General features: G+C 39.8%; 1 protein-coding gene across 1 annotated transcript; it reads left to right on the top strand.

Annotated features, from left to right (window-relative positions):
* Positions 1-1302: 1302 nt before the first annotated feature.
* On the top strand, positions 1303-15803 carry jam2b (junctional adhesion molecule 2b). Its single transcript, XM_081602042.1, has 10 exons — positions 1303-1507; positions 8303-8368; positions 11238-11348; positions 11468-11617; positions 12623-12804; positions 12901-13009; positions 13094-13201; positions 14886-14904; positions 14992-15046; positions 15201-15803. Exons 1-10 carry the CDS (start codon positions 1471-1473, stop codon positions 15237-15239), a joined length of 876 nt encoding a protein of 291 aa, XP_081458168.1. The 5' UTR covers positions 1303-1470; the 3' UTR covers positions 15240-15803.
* The last annotated feature ends 1353 nt before the right edge of the window (positions 15804-17156 follow it).

The raw sequence follows: 17156 nt of genomic DNA, 5'->3' as shown, positions 1-17156 counted from the left end.
TAATAGAGAACATTGAATATGCTTTAAGTCATTAAGTCCATTTTTTGGACTGGCTAAAGGTAATGTCTTCTGTGATGGGACTATGTCCAGAGCCTGGTCCGTCAATTAACTCGAACTCGATCCAAATACATTTCATCCAGAGGGAAGTTGTTACTCTCCCATCTCTGGTGGCCAAACTTCAACTTTTCCTGGAGTGGAAGTCCTAGAATGTTTTTGTGAAGTTAGAGAAAATTAAGTGATGGAATGAACTGAGACGTTTTTCCAAAAGTAATTGTAATTTTTTTTTACATTTCTTTCCAGATTTGGGGCACTAAAGTGAGTGTTTTATGTGTAGGGTTGAGCCATGGCAGCGAGAGGAAGGTGAGTTACAGCGGGATTGTATGTTTTTCTTTATATTTGTTTTGTTGTTGCTCTCTTATGTTTTTGATGTTTAAAACTCTGTAAAGATATCAGATGAAAAATGAATATTTTTCTTAGGTGCTGTGATATTTTGTGAAATGTAATGAAAAACCAAGGCCAGTTTTCAAAAGCAATTTGAAGAAAGAAAACCTGTAAATTCTTGTAGATTCAGAGAAACACTCATCTGCAGCCAGGAACAAACCAAGCTAAATGTTTCAGCTTTAAAAAAAATATTTCAAAATGCTGAGCAATGACGTTCCAGTCATGTGCGTTTACAGTGATCAGGTGTTCGATTTAAGGGGAATAAAGGTGTTGCTGTCAACTCCCTTGTCAGAAACTGAATTCTTAAAAATGTGATTTTACAGAAATGTTTTTTTACTGTTCTTTTTTTTGTTGCATTACATTATGTGAATTTCAAAGTATTGCTTAAACTAACGTGTCACTGGATATAAAATATAAATTTATCCAAGCATGTTTGAAAAACCACATTGGCCAACAAAGAACATCCTTATTTTTGACTATATGAAATATTTTTAATATTATGCATAGTCAACTTTGGCAATATTTTGTGTGGTTTTGTCTGCAGATTGTCCTTTGCATTGTTCATCACTAGATAAATGGCCTTCAAATTTACACTGTATGCTTATATTAAATATATTGTAGATTTCTTCAATATAAATGTACTTTTTCCTCATGTTTTTGAAAAAGGCTAGAGAAGAAATTTTAATAACAGAAAACTCTTGACCAAAGATCTGATACGCCATTGTATTCAGTGGCCTAATGGGTTGGCACAGGTCAAAACACAAACTCTTGTCCTGCTCATGTTTCCTATGTGTGTGTGTATGCGTGCGTGCGCGTGCGTGCGTGTGTGTGTACAGTGTAAACCCCTGTCTCCCTCCCTCGCACCCTGTCAGTTGTCAGGCACACATGAGCGCCCACAGCCCCTGCTGCAGATGAAACTTGAAGAAGAGGCTGTAGAGAGTTAGCAGTTAAACTTTATCTCATCCAGACTCAGCAAATCCCCCCAGAGCTAAACTCCAGAACCACGACGGACCATAAAACACCACCAAGATGTTGCCGCTGCTGCTGCTCATCATCGCTGCACACAGTAAGTGACTCTGGGTAGGAAAAACTTGCGGACAGTTCTCACATTTTGAAACTAACGAGAGTAGTTTCAGGTTATCCTGTCTACGCAGGATTTGAAACGTTTCATTTTTTAATATTGGACATTCATATATTGCTGTTTCTTTATATATATTTATTGTTTTGAGAATTGGGGTAAATGTAATTTAATCAAGTAAAACAGACAAACAATACATTTGATAAAAGGAAGCTATTCTTGAAGCATTTTCAACTGTGCAAACACTTCCTACTTTTCTATGTTTGTTCTCACACAAAGACTCACTTTTTTGGCCACGACCTGATAAAATAGATATTTGAATTAAACTTGTGCCCAGACAAAGAGTTTAAGCTGATATATTTACTGCATTCCATTTGTTCCTGGGCTTCTTTCCACTGATTTATAATGTGTGTGATTGAGCTTTTGCAGACCCCTCATGCGGAGGGAGGAGGGCGTTTTGGAGCTTTACCTCAAGACAGTTTATTTATGCCAAACATTTTCAGGCGAGCGGCGGACAGGCAGCAGTGTGGCACACTGACATGTGTCCGTGTCAGTGTGCCACACTGTGTGTTACATGACTCAGCGCGTCCTGCTCAGAGCCGAACAGCTGGGACTGCTGATTGTGAACAGGTGCTGCAGCTGAGATTTTAGCTGACAGCGCTTCACTGACCCTCTCTTGTGTGCGCCTTCGCACACGTGTCGGGCGTGTGGGCTTATGCCGTGTGTCTTTTGAGTGTGCATGTGGCCACAAGTGTAAGCATGTGTGCACATTAGCACAATGCGTGTTGTGTGACTGCTGCTGGTTAGAACCTTATAGCCAAGGACGCGGAGGCTCAACGGCAGCTGTCTCATCTCCGCACCTCATCCGACACTCGACACATGGAGACCGACCCTCTGTGACATCCTGCTCGCTTTGTTGGAGGGGCTGCTCTCTGTGTGCTTTAGGATAATCAAAATAAATCGGATGACATTTGTCGTTTCTCAAACGGGCTATCGGCTTGCAGAATTTGTCGCACAACTCCCCACAGAACATGTCCCGCAGGAGCGTGTCGAGAAATCATAAAGATGCAAGTGGAAAGTAAACCACCTCAGCATGTCCTGCTGTGGAACATGGAGAGTGGCAATGTGGATTTAGAGTGAGGACTGGAGATGGTTTCAGATGAGTCGTTGACTTGAGGCAGAAATGTTGTCAAGTTTACTTTAAAGTTACAGAAACCTAATCAACCTCAAAGGGTCACTTTGGCTCATACTTTATATTTGATACATTATGATTTTTTTTCAATATCTTAGAGTAGATCCATGTTATTAGACAGGAAAACCCACTACTATATGACTTGCAGGAACTTTTAGCTTATATTGTCAATGTAGAAGAAAAAAACCATTTTTCACCTTATTTGTTTACGTTTAATAGCTGGATACTAAACTCCAAATGTGAGGAAAACTACATTCTCAAGGCGTCATTTGCCACTTTTATTAAATTTCTACAACCCTCACCAAACTAAGATTATAATCCGTAACACGTATCAACATGCCGACCGGTTTTTGCTGTCAGAGGAAACGGTTGCTTAGACGTCGGGCCCAGCTATAGGTGCAAAGTTACAATCATGTAATTACAAAACAGAGAAGAAAGAAATGGTCTGAGCATTCAGTGTTATGTATGTTGGTGAGTTTTTTCCTTCCAGTTCTTTGTGTGAATGCTACAGGAATGTCTAACGGGATCAACAGATCACGTCGTATGCGGACGTGTTGGATGTTTTGACACGAAATGTGCTTTTGTGAGAATTGTAGAGATTTACTGAGTGTTCCATAGGTGTCTTCTGCTCCACCTCGCCAGCGTGGGAAGCTTTGCTCACATTTGATGTGCAGCATAAAGGAGGCATTCACAGATTCATAATGGCATCACGGGCTTCAATGATGACTCAATTCCAAATCAGGTGTGTGTGGGGTGTGGCTAAACCAACCTTCATGATGAATCATGATTAGGTAAGACTTGTAAATCTCCTGTGCTCACCTCTCACTTATTCAGCTTAAGGCAGTGCAAGGTGTTCGTCATTGCAAATGTAGGTTGACTAAAATTTAAATAATAGGAACATTGATATGCTTTAAGTCATTAGTCCATTTTTTGGACTGGCTAAAGGTAATGTCTCTGTGATGGGACTATGTCAGAGCCTGGTCCGTCAATTAACTCGAACTCGATCCAATACATTTCATCCAGAGGGAATTGTTACTCTCCATCTTGGTGGCCAACTTCAATTTCCTGGAGTGGAGTCTAGAATGTTTTGTGAAGTTAGAGAAATTAAGTGATGGAATGAACTGAGACGTTTTCCAAGTATTGTAATTTTTTTTACTTTCTTTCCAGATTTGGGGCACTAAGTGAGTGTTTTATGTGAGGTTGAGCCATGGCAGCGAGAGGAAGGTAGTTACAGCGGGATTGTATGTTTTTCTTTATATTGTTTTGTTGTTGCTCTTATGTTTTGATGTTTAAACTCTGTAAAGATATCGATGAAAAATGATATTTTCTTAGTGCTGTGATATTTGTGAATGTAATGAAAAACCAAGGCCAGTTTTCAAAAGCAATTTGAAGAAAGAACCTGTAAATTCTTGTAGATTCAGAGAAAACTCATCTGCAGCAGGAACAACCAAGCTAAATTTCAGCTTTAAAAAAATATTTCAAATGCTGGCAATGACGTTCCAGCATGTGCGTTTACAGTGATCAGGTGTTCGATTTAAGGGGAATAAGGTGTTGCTGTCAACTCCTTGTAGAACTGAATTCTTAAAATGTGATTTTACAGAAATGTTTTTTACTGTTCTTTTTTGTTGCATTACATATGTGAATTTCAAAGTATTGCTAAACTACGTGTCATGGATATAAAATATAATTATCCAAGCATGTTGAAAACCAATGGCCACAAGAACATCCTTATTTTTGACTATATGAAATATTTTAATATTATGCATAGTCAACTTTGGCAATTTTGTGTGGTTTTGTCTGCAGATTGCCTTTGCATTGTTCATCACTAGATAAATGGCCTTCAATTACACTGTATGCTTATTAAATTATATTGTAGATTCTTCAATATAAATGACTTTTCCTCATGTTTGAAAAAGGCTAGAGAAGAATTTTAATAACAGAAACTCTTGACCAAAGATTGATACGCCATTGTATTCAGTGGCCTAATGGGTTGGACAAGGTCAAAACACAAACTCTTGTCCTGCTCATGTTTCCTATGTGTGTGTTATGCGTGCGTGCGGGCTGCGTGTGTGTGTACAGTGTAAACCCTGTCTCCTCCTCGCACCCTGTCAGTTGTCAGGCACACATGAGCGCCCACAGCCCTGCTGCAGATGAACTTGAAGAAGAGCTGTAGAGAGTTAGCAGTTAACTTTATCTATCCAGATCAGCAATCCCCCAGAGCTAAACTCCAGAACCACGACGGACCATAAAACACCACCAAGATGTTGCCGCTGCTGCTGCTCATCATCGCTGCACCAGTAAGTGACTCTGGGTAGGAAAAACTTGCGGACAGTTCTCACATTTGAAACTAACGAGAGTAGTTTCAGGTTATCCTGTCTACGCAGGATTTGAAACGTTCATTTTTAATATTGGACATTCATATATTGCGTTTCTTTATATATATTATTGTTTGAGAATTGGGGTAATGTAATTTAATCAAGTAAACAGACAACAATACATTTGATAAAAGGAAGCTATTCTTGAAGCATTTCAACTGTCAAACACTTCCTACTTTTCTATGTTGTTCTCACACAAAGACTCACTTTTTTGGCCACGACCTGATAAAATAGATATTTGAATTAAACTTGTGCCCAGACAAAGAGTTTAAGCTGATATATTTACTGCATTCCATTTGTTCCTGGGCTTCTTTCCACTGATTTATAATGTGTGTGATTGAGCTTTTGCAGACCCCTCATGCGGAGGGAGGAGGGCGTTTTGGTGTTTAGGGGCTGAGATTGTGAAGGGAGTGGCTGAGCTTCATGTTTACACTGAGCGAGGCTCTGATGCTGTTTGAACCCGAGATCCACAGGCTGATGAAACGGATCACACAGAGCTGCAGAGGAGTTTCAGGTCCTGTCGCTTGAGTTGTGAAAGATGGCCTCCGTGTGACCCTCTGGCTAATTGGTCTGGGATGAGAATAACTGCTTGCTATCTGTTAAAAGCGTGCATTTGATGTTGCTGTAGGAATTTTAAACAACAAGCTTTATCCCAGCAACGGGAGCTTTGGTGTTTTCATCTTCCTCAGATTTACTTGTGTGGAGCTGATGTTCTTCCAAAGATTAGAAGATCGATGCGTTTTTCTCTCAGACTGAGTTATACTACGTTTGCTTTGGCTATTTTCATATTTTTTTAAAAACAGAGCAAACAACATAAAAATGAATGCCCAATTGAAAATGTTCCAAGTTTGGTTTCCTTTTCCTGACACCACAACATTTAAAAATGCATTTGTTGCCTGGCGTGGTTGGCAAACACCCAGAAAAAAAACAACAAAAAACCAGAAGTTAAGGGTGAAGGTAAAACTTACAGCATCGGAGGTCAGGCTTCAATCAGATCCTTACAAATGTACATGCCTCTGCGTGTGGCGTGTCAGCTGAGGTGGGTAAGGTTACAGTTTTACAGGCTGTCTTTGTGTGCAAGAAGAGCACATGCATGTGGTCCCAACACACACACACACACACACACACACACACACACACACACACACACACACACACACACACACACACACACACACACACACACACACACACAGACTAAATGCCATCTTCGAACATTTGATGACACATGCATCTGCAGCAGAAATCTAAACTACATGCAGTTCTTTGAAAAACTGTCTGTCTGGTTTTGTGTCACATCGGATTTTTTTTCTCGTTTCTTTATTGAAACAACAAACTGGAGTATTTTATTGGAATTTTATATAACAGACCAGCACAAAGTGGAACATAATCGTGAAGCTGAAGGAAGAGGGAATTAAAAAAAACTGAAAAGTGTGGCATGCCTTTGTTTTTACCTCCTTTAATCTGATGCACCTAAAAGCAATCCAGTGGTAACTCTTGGTAACTCTGGCTGAGATGCAGAGATCCACAGCTCAGGTGGGAAAATCTTTTGACAGCTAACAGACAATTAGCAGTGCACTTCATAAACTAAAGAGTGTTGAGAATAAATCTGTTGTTGAAAGAAAATCATAGCAACTCATGATTTCTGAAGGTAAATGAGTCAAGAAATAAACTTCAAGGCCTGGATGCAAACGAGTCTGTTTGGTTATCCTGAACACACCAAACCCCTTGGTGAAGGATGGTGGTGGAGGAATTATGCTGTGGGGATGCTTTTGTTTCCCAGCAGCAGGGAAGCTGGACGGAGTTAATGTGACGGTGGATGGAGGTAAATACAGGAAGAAAATATTTTAGAGGCTTCAAATGTCTTGGAACTCGGGTTCAAGTTCACCTTCCAGCAGAAAAATTACCCTAAACATTCAACCTGAGCTGCAATGAAATGTTTAAGATCAAAGAATATTCAGGTTTCATATTGGTCCAGAACAAAACCAAATTAAAAAGACTTTAGTTTATGTCCAGTCTGATTTAAGATGTATTATTTCAGATAGAAACTGGATACATGCCAAGTTTAACACTGCATGGTTTTCACACTCATTGTTGGGTTTTCAATATTGCACATTTAAGTGTGTGTTTGGAGTCAGTGTGTGTGTGTGGTGTGTGTGTGTGTGTGTGTGTGTGTGTGTGTGTGTGGGTGCGTTGTGGTTGTTGTGCGTGGTGGCGTTTAGGTGTGTGTGTGTGTTTGGGTTTGAGCGCTGGTTGAAGAGACAGATCAGTGGAGAAGGTTATCAGGAGTTTGTCAGGAGATGATTCGTCAGCAACATTCCTGAACAGCACCGCTCCTGGCACCACCAGAACCTAACCACATACTCTATATGCTCCTCTGTTCACAAGCTTCTTACAGTCTGAATCCCACCACTTAGAAATAATATTTGTCTTAGATTTTAAGTTTCTGGTTGCAGTTCAGCTCAGTTTATGTTTAGAACGTTTGGAAACAGAGAAGGCGTCACTTTAAATGTGCTTTCATGTCACTGGCGCAAAGTTTTTGCTTTGAATTAATCAAAAATCTATACATGTCTTAATATGTTTTTGCACTTTAAAGTGTTTTGTTGATGTCTTGGAATTTTTTATTTTGTTTGTTTATTTCTGGACAGTTTGTGGAGATTTGGACATTTCCAGCAAGGGAATGTTTTCTTTACAAAACCGGAAATAATATACACGTATTTATGTCAACATGTAGCAAATATAGCATTTCAAGTATACTCTAATCTTAGCCATGGATTATTTAAGGAGCGGTGAAGTCTTGAACGTATTCCTCCTGAAAGAATTGAAAAACTTTGGAGAAAAGGTCAATTTGGTCAAGTAAAATATGCTGGATGGGTTTTGATTTTCTTTTTTTTCTTATCTTGCTGCCTACTTTTTGTGTGTACAAAACAGTAATTTGTGCATGTAATATGACACAGTGACACCAGGCTTTAATGATAACAACCATGTGGCTTCTTCACCTTATCACAAGATTAATCAACATATATTCCCAGCATTAAATTGCAACAAGTTGCTAAGATTAGTCTTTTATTTCTCTTTGAATGAAAACTTAAAGAATACAGGTTCCCTGAAAAATTGATAAATGTCCATTGTTATTTATGAAGCTGGTATTCTTTAAAAGTATCTAAAAATCTGTGCTAAATGAACTAAGATAAGAGTGTTATTCTTCTGTTCTAGGTCACATGTGTCTGTCGGTGACAGTAAGTACCAGTAAGCCCAAAGTGGAGATCCATGAGCACACAGGTAGGACATCACACAACCTCTGTTCATGTTTATGTATGTTGTTGTTTTTAAGAGGCTTAACAGCCAAGCAGCTACATTTGAATTGCCACATAGTCTCTCCTTAAAGCTATTAGGTATGAATAGAAATTGTTTCTGAGGTATTAAATTCATATATATATATATATATATATATATATATATATATATATATATATATATATATATATATATATATATATACATATGATTCGTTTCCTGGTATCTGTTATTTCCCAGAATTAAATATATTCTGGGAAATAACAGAATATTTAATTCTGTTATTAACAGAATTAAATATTCTGTTATATATATATATATATATATATATATATATATATATATATATATATATAAAAAAAATTCCCTTCTACCTCCGCGGGTGGTCTGTTATCCCTGAGCTCGGGTCCTTACCAGAGGCCTGGGACTTGAGGGTTCTGCGCAGTATCTGGCTGTCTAGAACTGCACATTTCTGGACTGAGATGTCGATGTTGTTCCTGGGATCTGTTTGAGCCACTGCTCCAGTTTGGGGTGACTGCCCCGAGGGCCCGATGACCACAGGCACCACTGTGGTCTTCACCTCCAGGTCTTTTCCAGTTCCCCTGAGGCCTGTATTCTCCAATTTCATGCTCCTTTTCCTGATGTTGTAGTCACTTGGTATGCTACATCCACACACGGCTTCCTCTGTTCTTATCCCCCACAATGTCGGTTGGTTCGCCATTACATCTTGTCTGTCTGGATCTGGAGTCCCACAGGATCTTAGCTCGGTCTTCTCCACCCTTTGGGGTGTTCCCACTTTGATCTCGGGGCTTCCAGTCATATTCTGCACAGATGTTCCTGTAACTATGCCCGCCACTTGGTTATATCGTTCCATGTACGCTTTCCCTGCCAGCATCTTGCACCCTGCTATTAGTGCTGGACTGTCTCAGGCCTCCTTGCACAACTACACCTTGGTCTTGTCTGGTTGGTAGATCTGAGCCTCTATGCCTGGTGTTAGGGCTGTTCCTGGGCGGCCAGGATGAGAGCCTCTGTGCTGTCCTTGAGTCCAGCTTCTCCAGCCATGGTAGGTTTTCCTGACATCAGCCACTCCAGTTATTTGTCGGTGGTACATCCCAGTAGGGGCTTGTCCTCCCATGATGGTACTTCCAGCACCTTGTCTTCTGTTCCCATTGCCTGAGACATTCGTGAGCACTTGTCAGTTGAGGCTTTGTCTTGATGTATTTATGGATCTTGGATGTTTCATCCTGGACAGTGGCTCTCACACTCACTAGTCCTCTGCCTCCTTCCTTACGGCTCGTGTCGTCTCGGGTGCTGGATTTGGGTGGAATCTCCATGCATGGTTAGTAGCTTCCTAGTCTACATCCGTGGCCTTCATCTCTTCCATTGGCCAGCTATTATTCCGGCAGGTATCTGATACTGGTAAGGCATAGCTGTTATTGCACGGATCTTGTTCTTGCCATGAGCTGGCTTCTCAGGACTTGCCTTATTCGTTGGAGGTATTTGGCTGTGGCTCCTTTCCTTGTGACTCATCGAGGTTGCCATTTGCTTGTGGTATTCCCAGGTACTTGTAGCTGGCTCTATGTCTGCTTTGTTCCTTCTGGGAGTGAGACCCCTTCTGTGTGGCGACCTTCCTCTCTTGTAACCATCCGACCACACTTCTCTAGTCCGAATGAATCCAATGTCAGTGCTGTAGATCCTGGTGGGTGGATCAGTGAGTCGATGTCTCGCTCGCTCTTGGCGTACAGCTTGATGTACCATGTAGAGGAGGTGACTGATCGTGGCCCCATTCTTGGATCGGTATCCGTAGCCAGTCTTGTTGATGATTGGCTGAGAGGTTCAGCCTATGCAGAACAGCAGTGGGGACAGAGCATCTCCTTGGTATATGCTCTGTCCCAGAGCAATATATATATATATATATATATATATATATATATATATATATATATATATATATATATTATATATATATATATATATATATATTAATCTTGAAATAACAGATACCAGGAAACAGACATAACATTTACATTCACATATACCAAATAAAAAGACATAAAGACACCAAAGTTTACATAAAGAATTACTACTGTATATTAAATGCATTTTTTTTAAATAAAACCTTTTATGCAGGTATTAAACATGCTTCTCATTAAGTCTAAATTTCTGAGTTAAGATTAATTTTTTATTGATCTGATATTATGTTCTAACTGGAAATGTCCTGTTTTCATGAGCTGTAAGTTGGAAATAGTTATAATTATTTAAAATAAAGACTTGTAAACATCAGTCTCTGTGTGATAATCTATGTGATTTGTATCACTTAATACATACATTTTTCAGTAATACTCTAATGTATTGAAAATGGCAGTGTGTCAGTATCTCCTTTTCCATTTTCTCAAACAGGTTTTCACATCATTTAAAATGAACGAACTTGATCTTTGCTCCAGCTGGTCTAATCTGATATTTAATTTCCTGTTCCATCTGTGTTTCAACGTCACACTGAGGATGTCCTAATCAGGACATTTCAGAGAAAAAAACATCAAACCACAATTAACCACGGTGGTGGTAGTAGGTAGGCCTGTTCTGCTTTGACCTGGACAGCGTCCCATAAGTAATGCAACCATAAATTTTGTTCTCTGGCTGAAAAATCCTGAAGGAGACAGAGTGAGCCGAAGCACAGCAACATGTCCACCTCTTAATGATTCCAACTGAATTAGTGGCATAACCTTAAATCGGCCTCAAACCTCAAAAACTGTCCAATATGGATATTTTTTACTTCATGCTAAAAAAACACAACAGATCTATTACTCATTTGGTGCAAAGTAAATTCTTGACTTATTTATTTCTGCCCTTCAAGACGCCGTGTTATCCTGTGAGTTCAAGACAGAAAAAGACCAGAACCCTCGAATTGAGTGGAAAAAAAAAGGAAAAGGAGTGACTTTTGTTTATTTCGACAAGAAATTTGCAAGTGAGTCTACACACCTTAAAGGCTCATATTAATCTATCAAGTCAGCTTTTATGCACGTTCTCCCAGATTTGCCTCCTGTTTTCCACCCCAAGACTAAATTTCTCTGCTTTCCGTCTCAGAGTCCTACGCAGGACGGGCCAAGATAGAGGGGGCGACGCTGACAATACACTCAGTCACCCAGAAAGACTCGGGGGAATATCGCTGTGAGGTAACCGCCAGCGAAGACCACGTTAACCTCGGAGAGGCCACTGTGACCCTCAATGTGCTCGGTATGTTAACACTTAACACTGACAAACACGTTTTTAGTTACAACTCGCTGTTTGCCACCATAACGCTGCAGATTGTTTATTAAAAACCTCATGACATGGGAACCTTCATAGGTTTGTAACATAGAAGTATTACAGTATTAGACTATTTTTTTGCTGCTTTTTGATAACGTGGTAAAATCATCAAAATGTGTCATTCCAATTTTTGTAAAATAAAGATTGTAAAACTTTCCTGACCAATAAATAGTACTTTGCACATATTTCGGAGTCAAAAATTAAGAATGAAATTTCATAAATATTTTAGATGTATTCTAAAATTGTGCACAGATTTATTGAAATATTTTAAAAACAATCCTCCGATGTACCGAAGTATATCTTTGGAAGATATCAATTAAACATCACAACATTTTAAAATGAAAAACAATTAAAAATAAGATACAACGCTTTACATACCATCATCTGCAAAAAGTGCTGAAACTTCCATAAGTACATTATTATAAAGCATGTATTTTCCTTTTACATTAGATTTATGTTTTCTGCCAAACTAACATGATGTTTAATTCTTTTCCTTCTGGGTCGGTGTAAATAATTAAAAGCATCTGGGCATTTTGCCAAGATTAGAAAGAGAGATACTGTGATCCAGACACACGATTATCTTGACACATGGATACCTGGAGAAAAGAAGACCAGGAAAATTATTGATTTAGTTCCTCTTTATCAGGATACACACTGTCCTTGTGACTGATTCTTTGCCATAAAAAACCATGTGCCGTATAAATCAGAGGTAGTTTGTACATTCAAACAACAACAAAAACATCCTGCATTATGAAGGTTTTCCTGCTAACTCACATACTTGGCATTGGGATTAAACTCTAATACCCAAAGGGCCATGCACAGTGTGCGGCCTTATCCATTTTCTGTTTTAAAAACATTTTTGTTGCTCAAAAAGCGCAAAACCCGAACAAGCATGTTTCCAAGTGGTGTGGACTGTTTCCCTTTCTTCCTCAGTGCCTCCTCACGTCCCGTCATGCGAGGTGCCGAGCTCGGTGTTTGCCGGCACCGGCCTGGATCTGCTCTGTAAGGACAAGCTCAGCGTGCCTCCGGCCACCTACCGCTGGTACAAAGACAACAAGGCTCTGACGGCCACGGGAGGCGCTCCGTACAGCATCGACACAAACAAGGGAACATTGGTGAGCGCATCCAAACACAGTGTCCATTTGTGCAGAGTCACAGTTGCTGATCTTTCCTTTTTGTCTTCTGGCTTTATCTCTGACGGCTTGGAGCAGAAGTTCAAGAGCGTGTCCACAGAAGACACGGGGATGTATCGCTGTGAGTCCTCCAACAGTGTGGGGGCGCCAAAGAGTTGTGTAGCCAAGCAGCTCACAGTTGTTGAATGTAGGTGTCTTTGTGGAAAACAAAAGCTAATCATCTGTCATATATCAATAATAAACCGCTAAGCATGTATCACCGCCCCTGCAGATCCGTGGAATATGACCATGTTGATAGCAGGTGCGTCAGGATTTGTGGCGCTGATCCTTTTCTGCTGCATCTGCATCTGTATCTGCCGCCGCAGAGGCTGCTGCAAGAGTGAGTGCTGACATGCTACTGCAACCCTATGAGGGGGACAGTCCAGATGAAGCAGAGTTTACATATTAAGCTCTACAGACATGAGAACATGCAGAAGACTAGACACACATCTGGGTATGTGTGCTTAGCTCATAGTGGACAGTGCAGGTCAGAGGTCAAATACCAAGCACAAAATCAAAGGAATTCCCTGTAGGCCTCTGAAACAGGATTGTCCTGAGTAACAAATCTGGGAAATGATCCAGAAACATTTCTGCAGCTTCGAAGGTCCCAGTGAGCTCAGCGGCCTCCATCCTAGAGCCGGCCGGCCGTCTAAACTGAACAATTTGGAGAGAAGAGCTTTAGTCAGGGAGCTGACCAAGAACCCAATGGTGACTTTGTCAAAGCTCCAGCTTTGTGTGGAGAGAGGAGAACCTTCCAGAAGGACAACCATCTCTGCAACAACCCACCATTTAGGCCTGTTTGGTAGAGCAGCCAGACAAAAGTCACTCCTTAATAAAAGGTTTGAAGTTTAACAAAAAGCACCTGGAGGACTCTGAGAAACAAAACTCTCTGGTCTGATGAGACAAAAAACTCTTTGCTGTAAATGCCAGGTGTCACGTTTGGAAAAAAACAGATGCGGCTCATCACCAGACCAATCAGAACCACTCTGTGGATGTCCAAGCCAGAGTCCAGACTTGAATCTGATAGGAAAACGTCTCCTTTCCTACCCGATGAAGCTTGAGAAGGACTGCAAAGAACGGGCCGATCAAATCCTCATGACATCATGTTCAAAACGACTAGAGGCTGTAAAAGATATGCTAAAGGCAGAGCAGCATGTGAATACCCATGCAAATGTGATTTCTGTTTTTAATGTCATGAAGGTGTATTTGTTCATAGGCTTTTGAGGAAAGAGACTCATTTAATACAATTGGGAATAAGGATGAAAAATAAGTCAGAAAAAAGTGAAGTGCTGTGACCTTCTAGATGCACTGAACAACTGAGGCAGTTTTTCCAATCAACCAGTTAGATTTCTAAACCAGTTTCATGTCTTCTGGTTGTCAGCTCTTAATTTCTCAACATCTTCTTGGAGCAACACCAGCTTGAAACGCTACCGAGATTAAACATGATGCTTAATTACACCTCCGGGACATGATTAGTGCTCAGCATTACAAACTTGTGTAATGTGCCGATCACTATCTTAAAGCAACAGATTTCTTGTCTTTTCCCCCCCCCAACCCAGAAAGCATTAGTTAATTCCTTTGACTTGACAGAAACCAGGCAAATGTTTACAATCTAAGACAGAAAAGAAAAAGAGGCAGTAGAAAGAATGAAGTAAAGGTTCCAGTTTTAGATTCTTGGATCACTTAATCATCTTCTAAATATTTGATTAATTAATTTGTTTGAGTTTTATGAGTCTCCCCTTTGCTTTTTTTTAAAATATTATTATTTTCAGTGTGCAGTTACTGTCAGTTGTAATTCTCTGGATGAAATCCACAGGAAAACACAGAAAGGTGGATTTAGTATTTATTGAATATTACATTTTGTGACTTAATGTTAAACATCCATCATTTTAATGAGATACTTTTCTCAAGAAATCAGATTTGAAACAAACCTTTAGACTCCACAGTAAACAAATAAGGAATATTTAAGGTGCTGATCAAAACTACATGTATTAATGGTCTTTTTTGTTTCTTTTTTCACACAGAAAGCAGGAAGACAAAAACGTGAGTGTCTCTGTTTGGTCTAACTCCCTTTTAAGCTACATTACCTGCTTCGGAGCTCGTTCTGAAATGTCACCCTTTGTCCTTCAGCTCCAAGTCCTACAACCCTCCTCCGCCTCCTCCGCCTCCTCCTCCCACCCGCAATGTAAGTGATCAAAACAGCTGTTATCAGGCCAGGGCTTGTTTTGCTTGCATTGCTCCAGGTCTACCATTAAATGCAGTCGATAAGTTGCTGATAGCAGCGGTCTCGTGCTAATTAAAGGAAATGATTCATTGTATTTTCTCTCCACTCCCTACAGCTCAAGCACTACAAACAAACTCAGTCCTTCATGATCTGAGGGGACAGCGTCGATTTTGCCAAATAACCAAAGTGTGCGGCAGGAACTCGGCGGCTCTGCTGCAGGCGGAGAAATCTTCAGCCTTCAGGCGAAGCAGATGTTTCCATCCTGCGTTGTGGGTTTTTGTCCAGTGGAAGTCCCGATGATACCCGGCCAAGTGTACAGCTTCATTACTTTTCCACATCCTGTATGATATTTGTCACTTAATGTTTTTTTCAGTTCTTGTTTTGAGAGCAGGTGTTAAGCTCTTTAAGCCACTCATAGGTCAGTGTATATCTTATTTTTGGTAAAACTGTATATATATATTTGGTTATAAATGCTGCATGTTGGTTTTGGTTGACTCTGATATGTAATATTTAATGTTTCTAGTCTTTTTTTTCTAACATTTAATTGAGCTCTTTGTTGATCTGATGCTGTTTTTCCTTGTAAACATGTTTTTTTAAATAATTGTTTGAACAGGTGTCTGCACACACTGAACAGTATTGTAGAAGTTTAAAAATCGTTCTTGCTTATATTTTTGAGAAATCTTAGCCTATACTCAATAAAGACTGCTGGGTAAATATGCATATTGGGTTTAATGGTGCTCAGTGTAAAGCATACGACATCATGCTCGGCATCGGCACCAGATTTGCTCCAAACAATTCTGATTCAGATTCAGATTTATTCGTATCCCAAATGAAAAATTGATGTTACAGCAAGTATAAAAACTAAAAGACAAAGTATCAAAGCTACAAAAATAAAAATAAAAAACAACAAAACAAACCAAAAAGACATGGAATACAAATCAATACAAAATGGGAAGAGTACGGCAGCGAATTTCATTATTGTCTGTCGGTTGCTATACACTAAATCAGGTGCAAGTCCCCCTGCCTTGTCCTGCATTAAAAAGAAAATAGTGCTTGTACCTGTTACCTTTTATGCTAAGAAGTCTGAGCCAGAAGGCAGAAACTGGAACTCGGCATGTAAAGGATGAGAAGTATCAGCAATATAGGCTTTAGTTTTAATAATGATTTGGTTTTTACACAGTTCTGAAAGTGAGCATTGTTCAACTCCTAATAAGCAGATCTTATTACTAGTATGGATTACTCTGCTAAGGGCATTTTTTGACCTAATTCTAAGATTTCCAAACCAGCAGAGGAGGGAAAAACAGTCAACACAGAAACTTTGCGAGCCTCCTTAGACAAAATAATCTTTGCTGGCCCTTTTGTTGTAGGTTTTCTGAATGGCAGGTAAATTTGAACGTATTATCCAAAATAGTTCCAAGATATTTGTAGTTCTCTGCTGTCTCCACTGTCTGACCTTTAATTACTGTACAAATACTGACGTTTTTCCCCCCATTTAGACCAAAGATGAAAATGATGGTGGAGGTGCAGAAATCTCTCACATATGTAGGGAAGCTAAACAGATGTGAGAAAGTCAGAGGAACATCCTAGACGTTATACTGGTGGCATTGAGTACTAACAACACATTACAATTTCCTTTACACCATTTTTTTATTTTTTTTTCAAATAAGCTGTGATCTGGTGACGTTCAAATAATCTTGGAAAGCCTGAATAATGCAGGGCTGTGTTACTGCAGCCTAACTCACACAGATTTTTGCCATACTGTGCCTCTTCTGAATTTTATATGAATAAATGTGAGATAAACTCTGCTTGTGTGCAACGGCGTTCCCGATATTCAGTCCTGATCACACCATAGTTATCCTCTTTATTATGTGATAAACTGGCAAATTGCATCAAGCTTTTGGTTTAGAAGTGATAATGATCAAACACCTACTCATTTCAGTCTGCTGTGTCTATTTGTGTGGAATAAGGACCGAAAACTCTGAAAAGTAGACAGAGTGTCTGCCACACAGATAAGGACACGTGGGGTGGTTCCACAGTTGAGGACACTGATAAATTAAACATCTGCATCCCG

The sequence above is a fragment of the Poecilia reticulata genome, chromosome 2, assembly GCF_904066995.2.
Source record: "Poecilia reticulata chromosome 2, P_reticulata-male-v2, whole genome shotgun sequence".
Classification (NCBI taxonomy): domain Eukaryota; kingdom Metazoa; phylum Chordata; class Actinopteri; order Cyprinodontiformes; family Poeciliidae; genus Poecilia; species Poecilia reticulata.
Note: the sequence above shows the minus strand (reverse complement) of the source record. Positions and strands in the feature narration are given on the sequence as shown.

Coding starts and splice junctions, on each gene's coding strand:
- jam2b (XM_081602042.1), top strand. CDS start 1,471: ATGTTGCCGCTGCTGCTGCTCATCATCGCTGCACACA. Junction 11,349..11,467: donor TTTCGACAAGAAATTTGCAA/GTGAGTCTACAC, acceptor TTTCCGTCTCAG/AGTCCTACGCAGGACGGGCC. Junction 15,047..15,200: donor CTCCTCCTCCCACCCGCAAT/GTAAGTGATCAA, acceptor CACTCCCTACAG/CTCAAGCACTACAAACAAAC.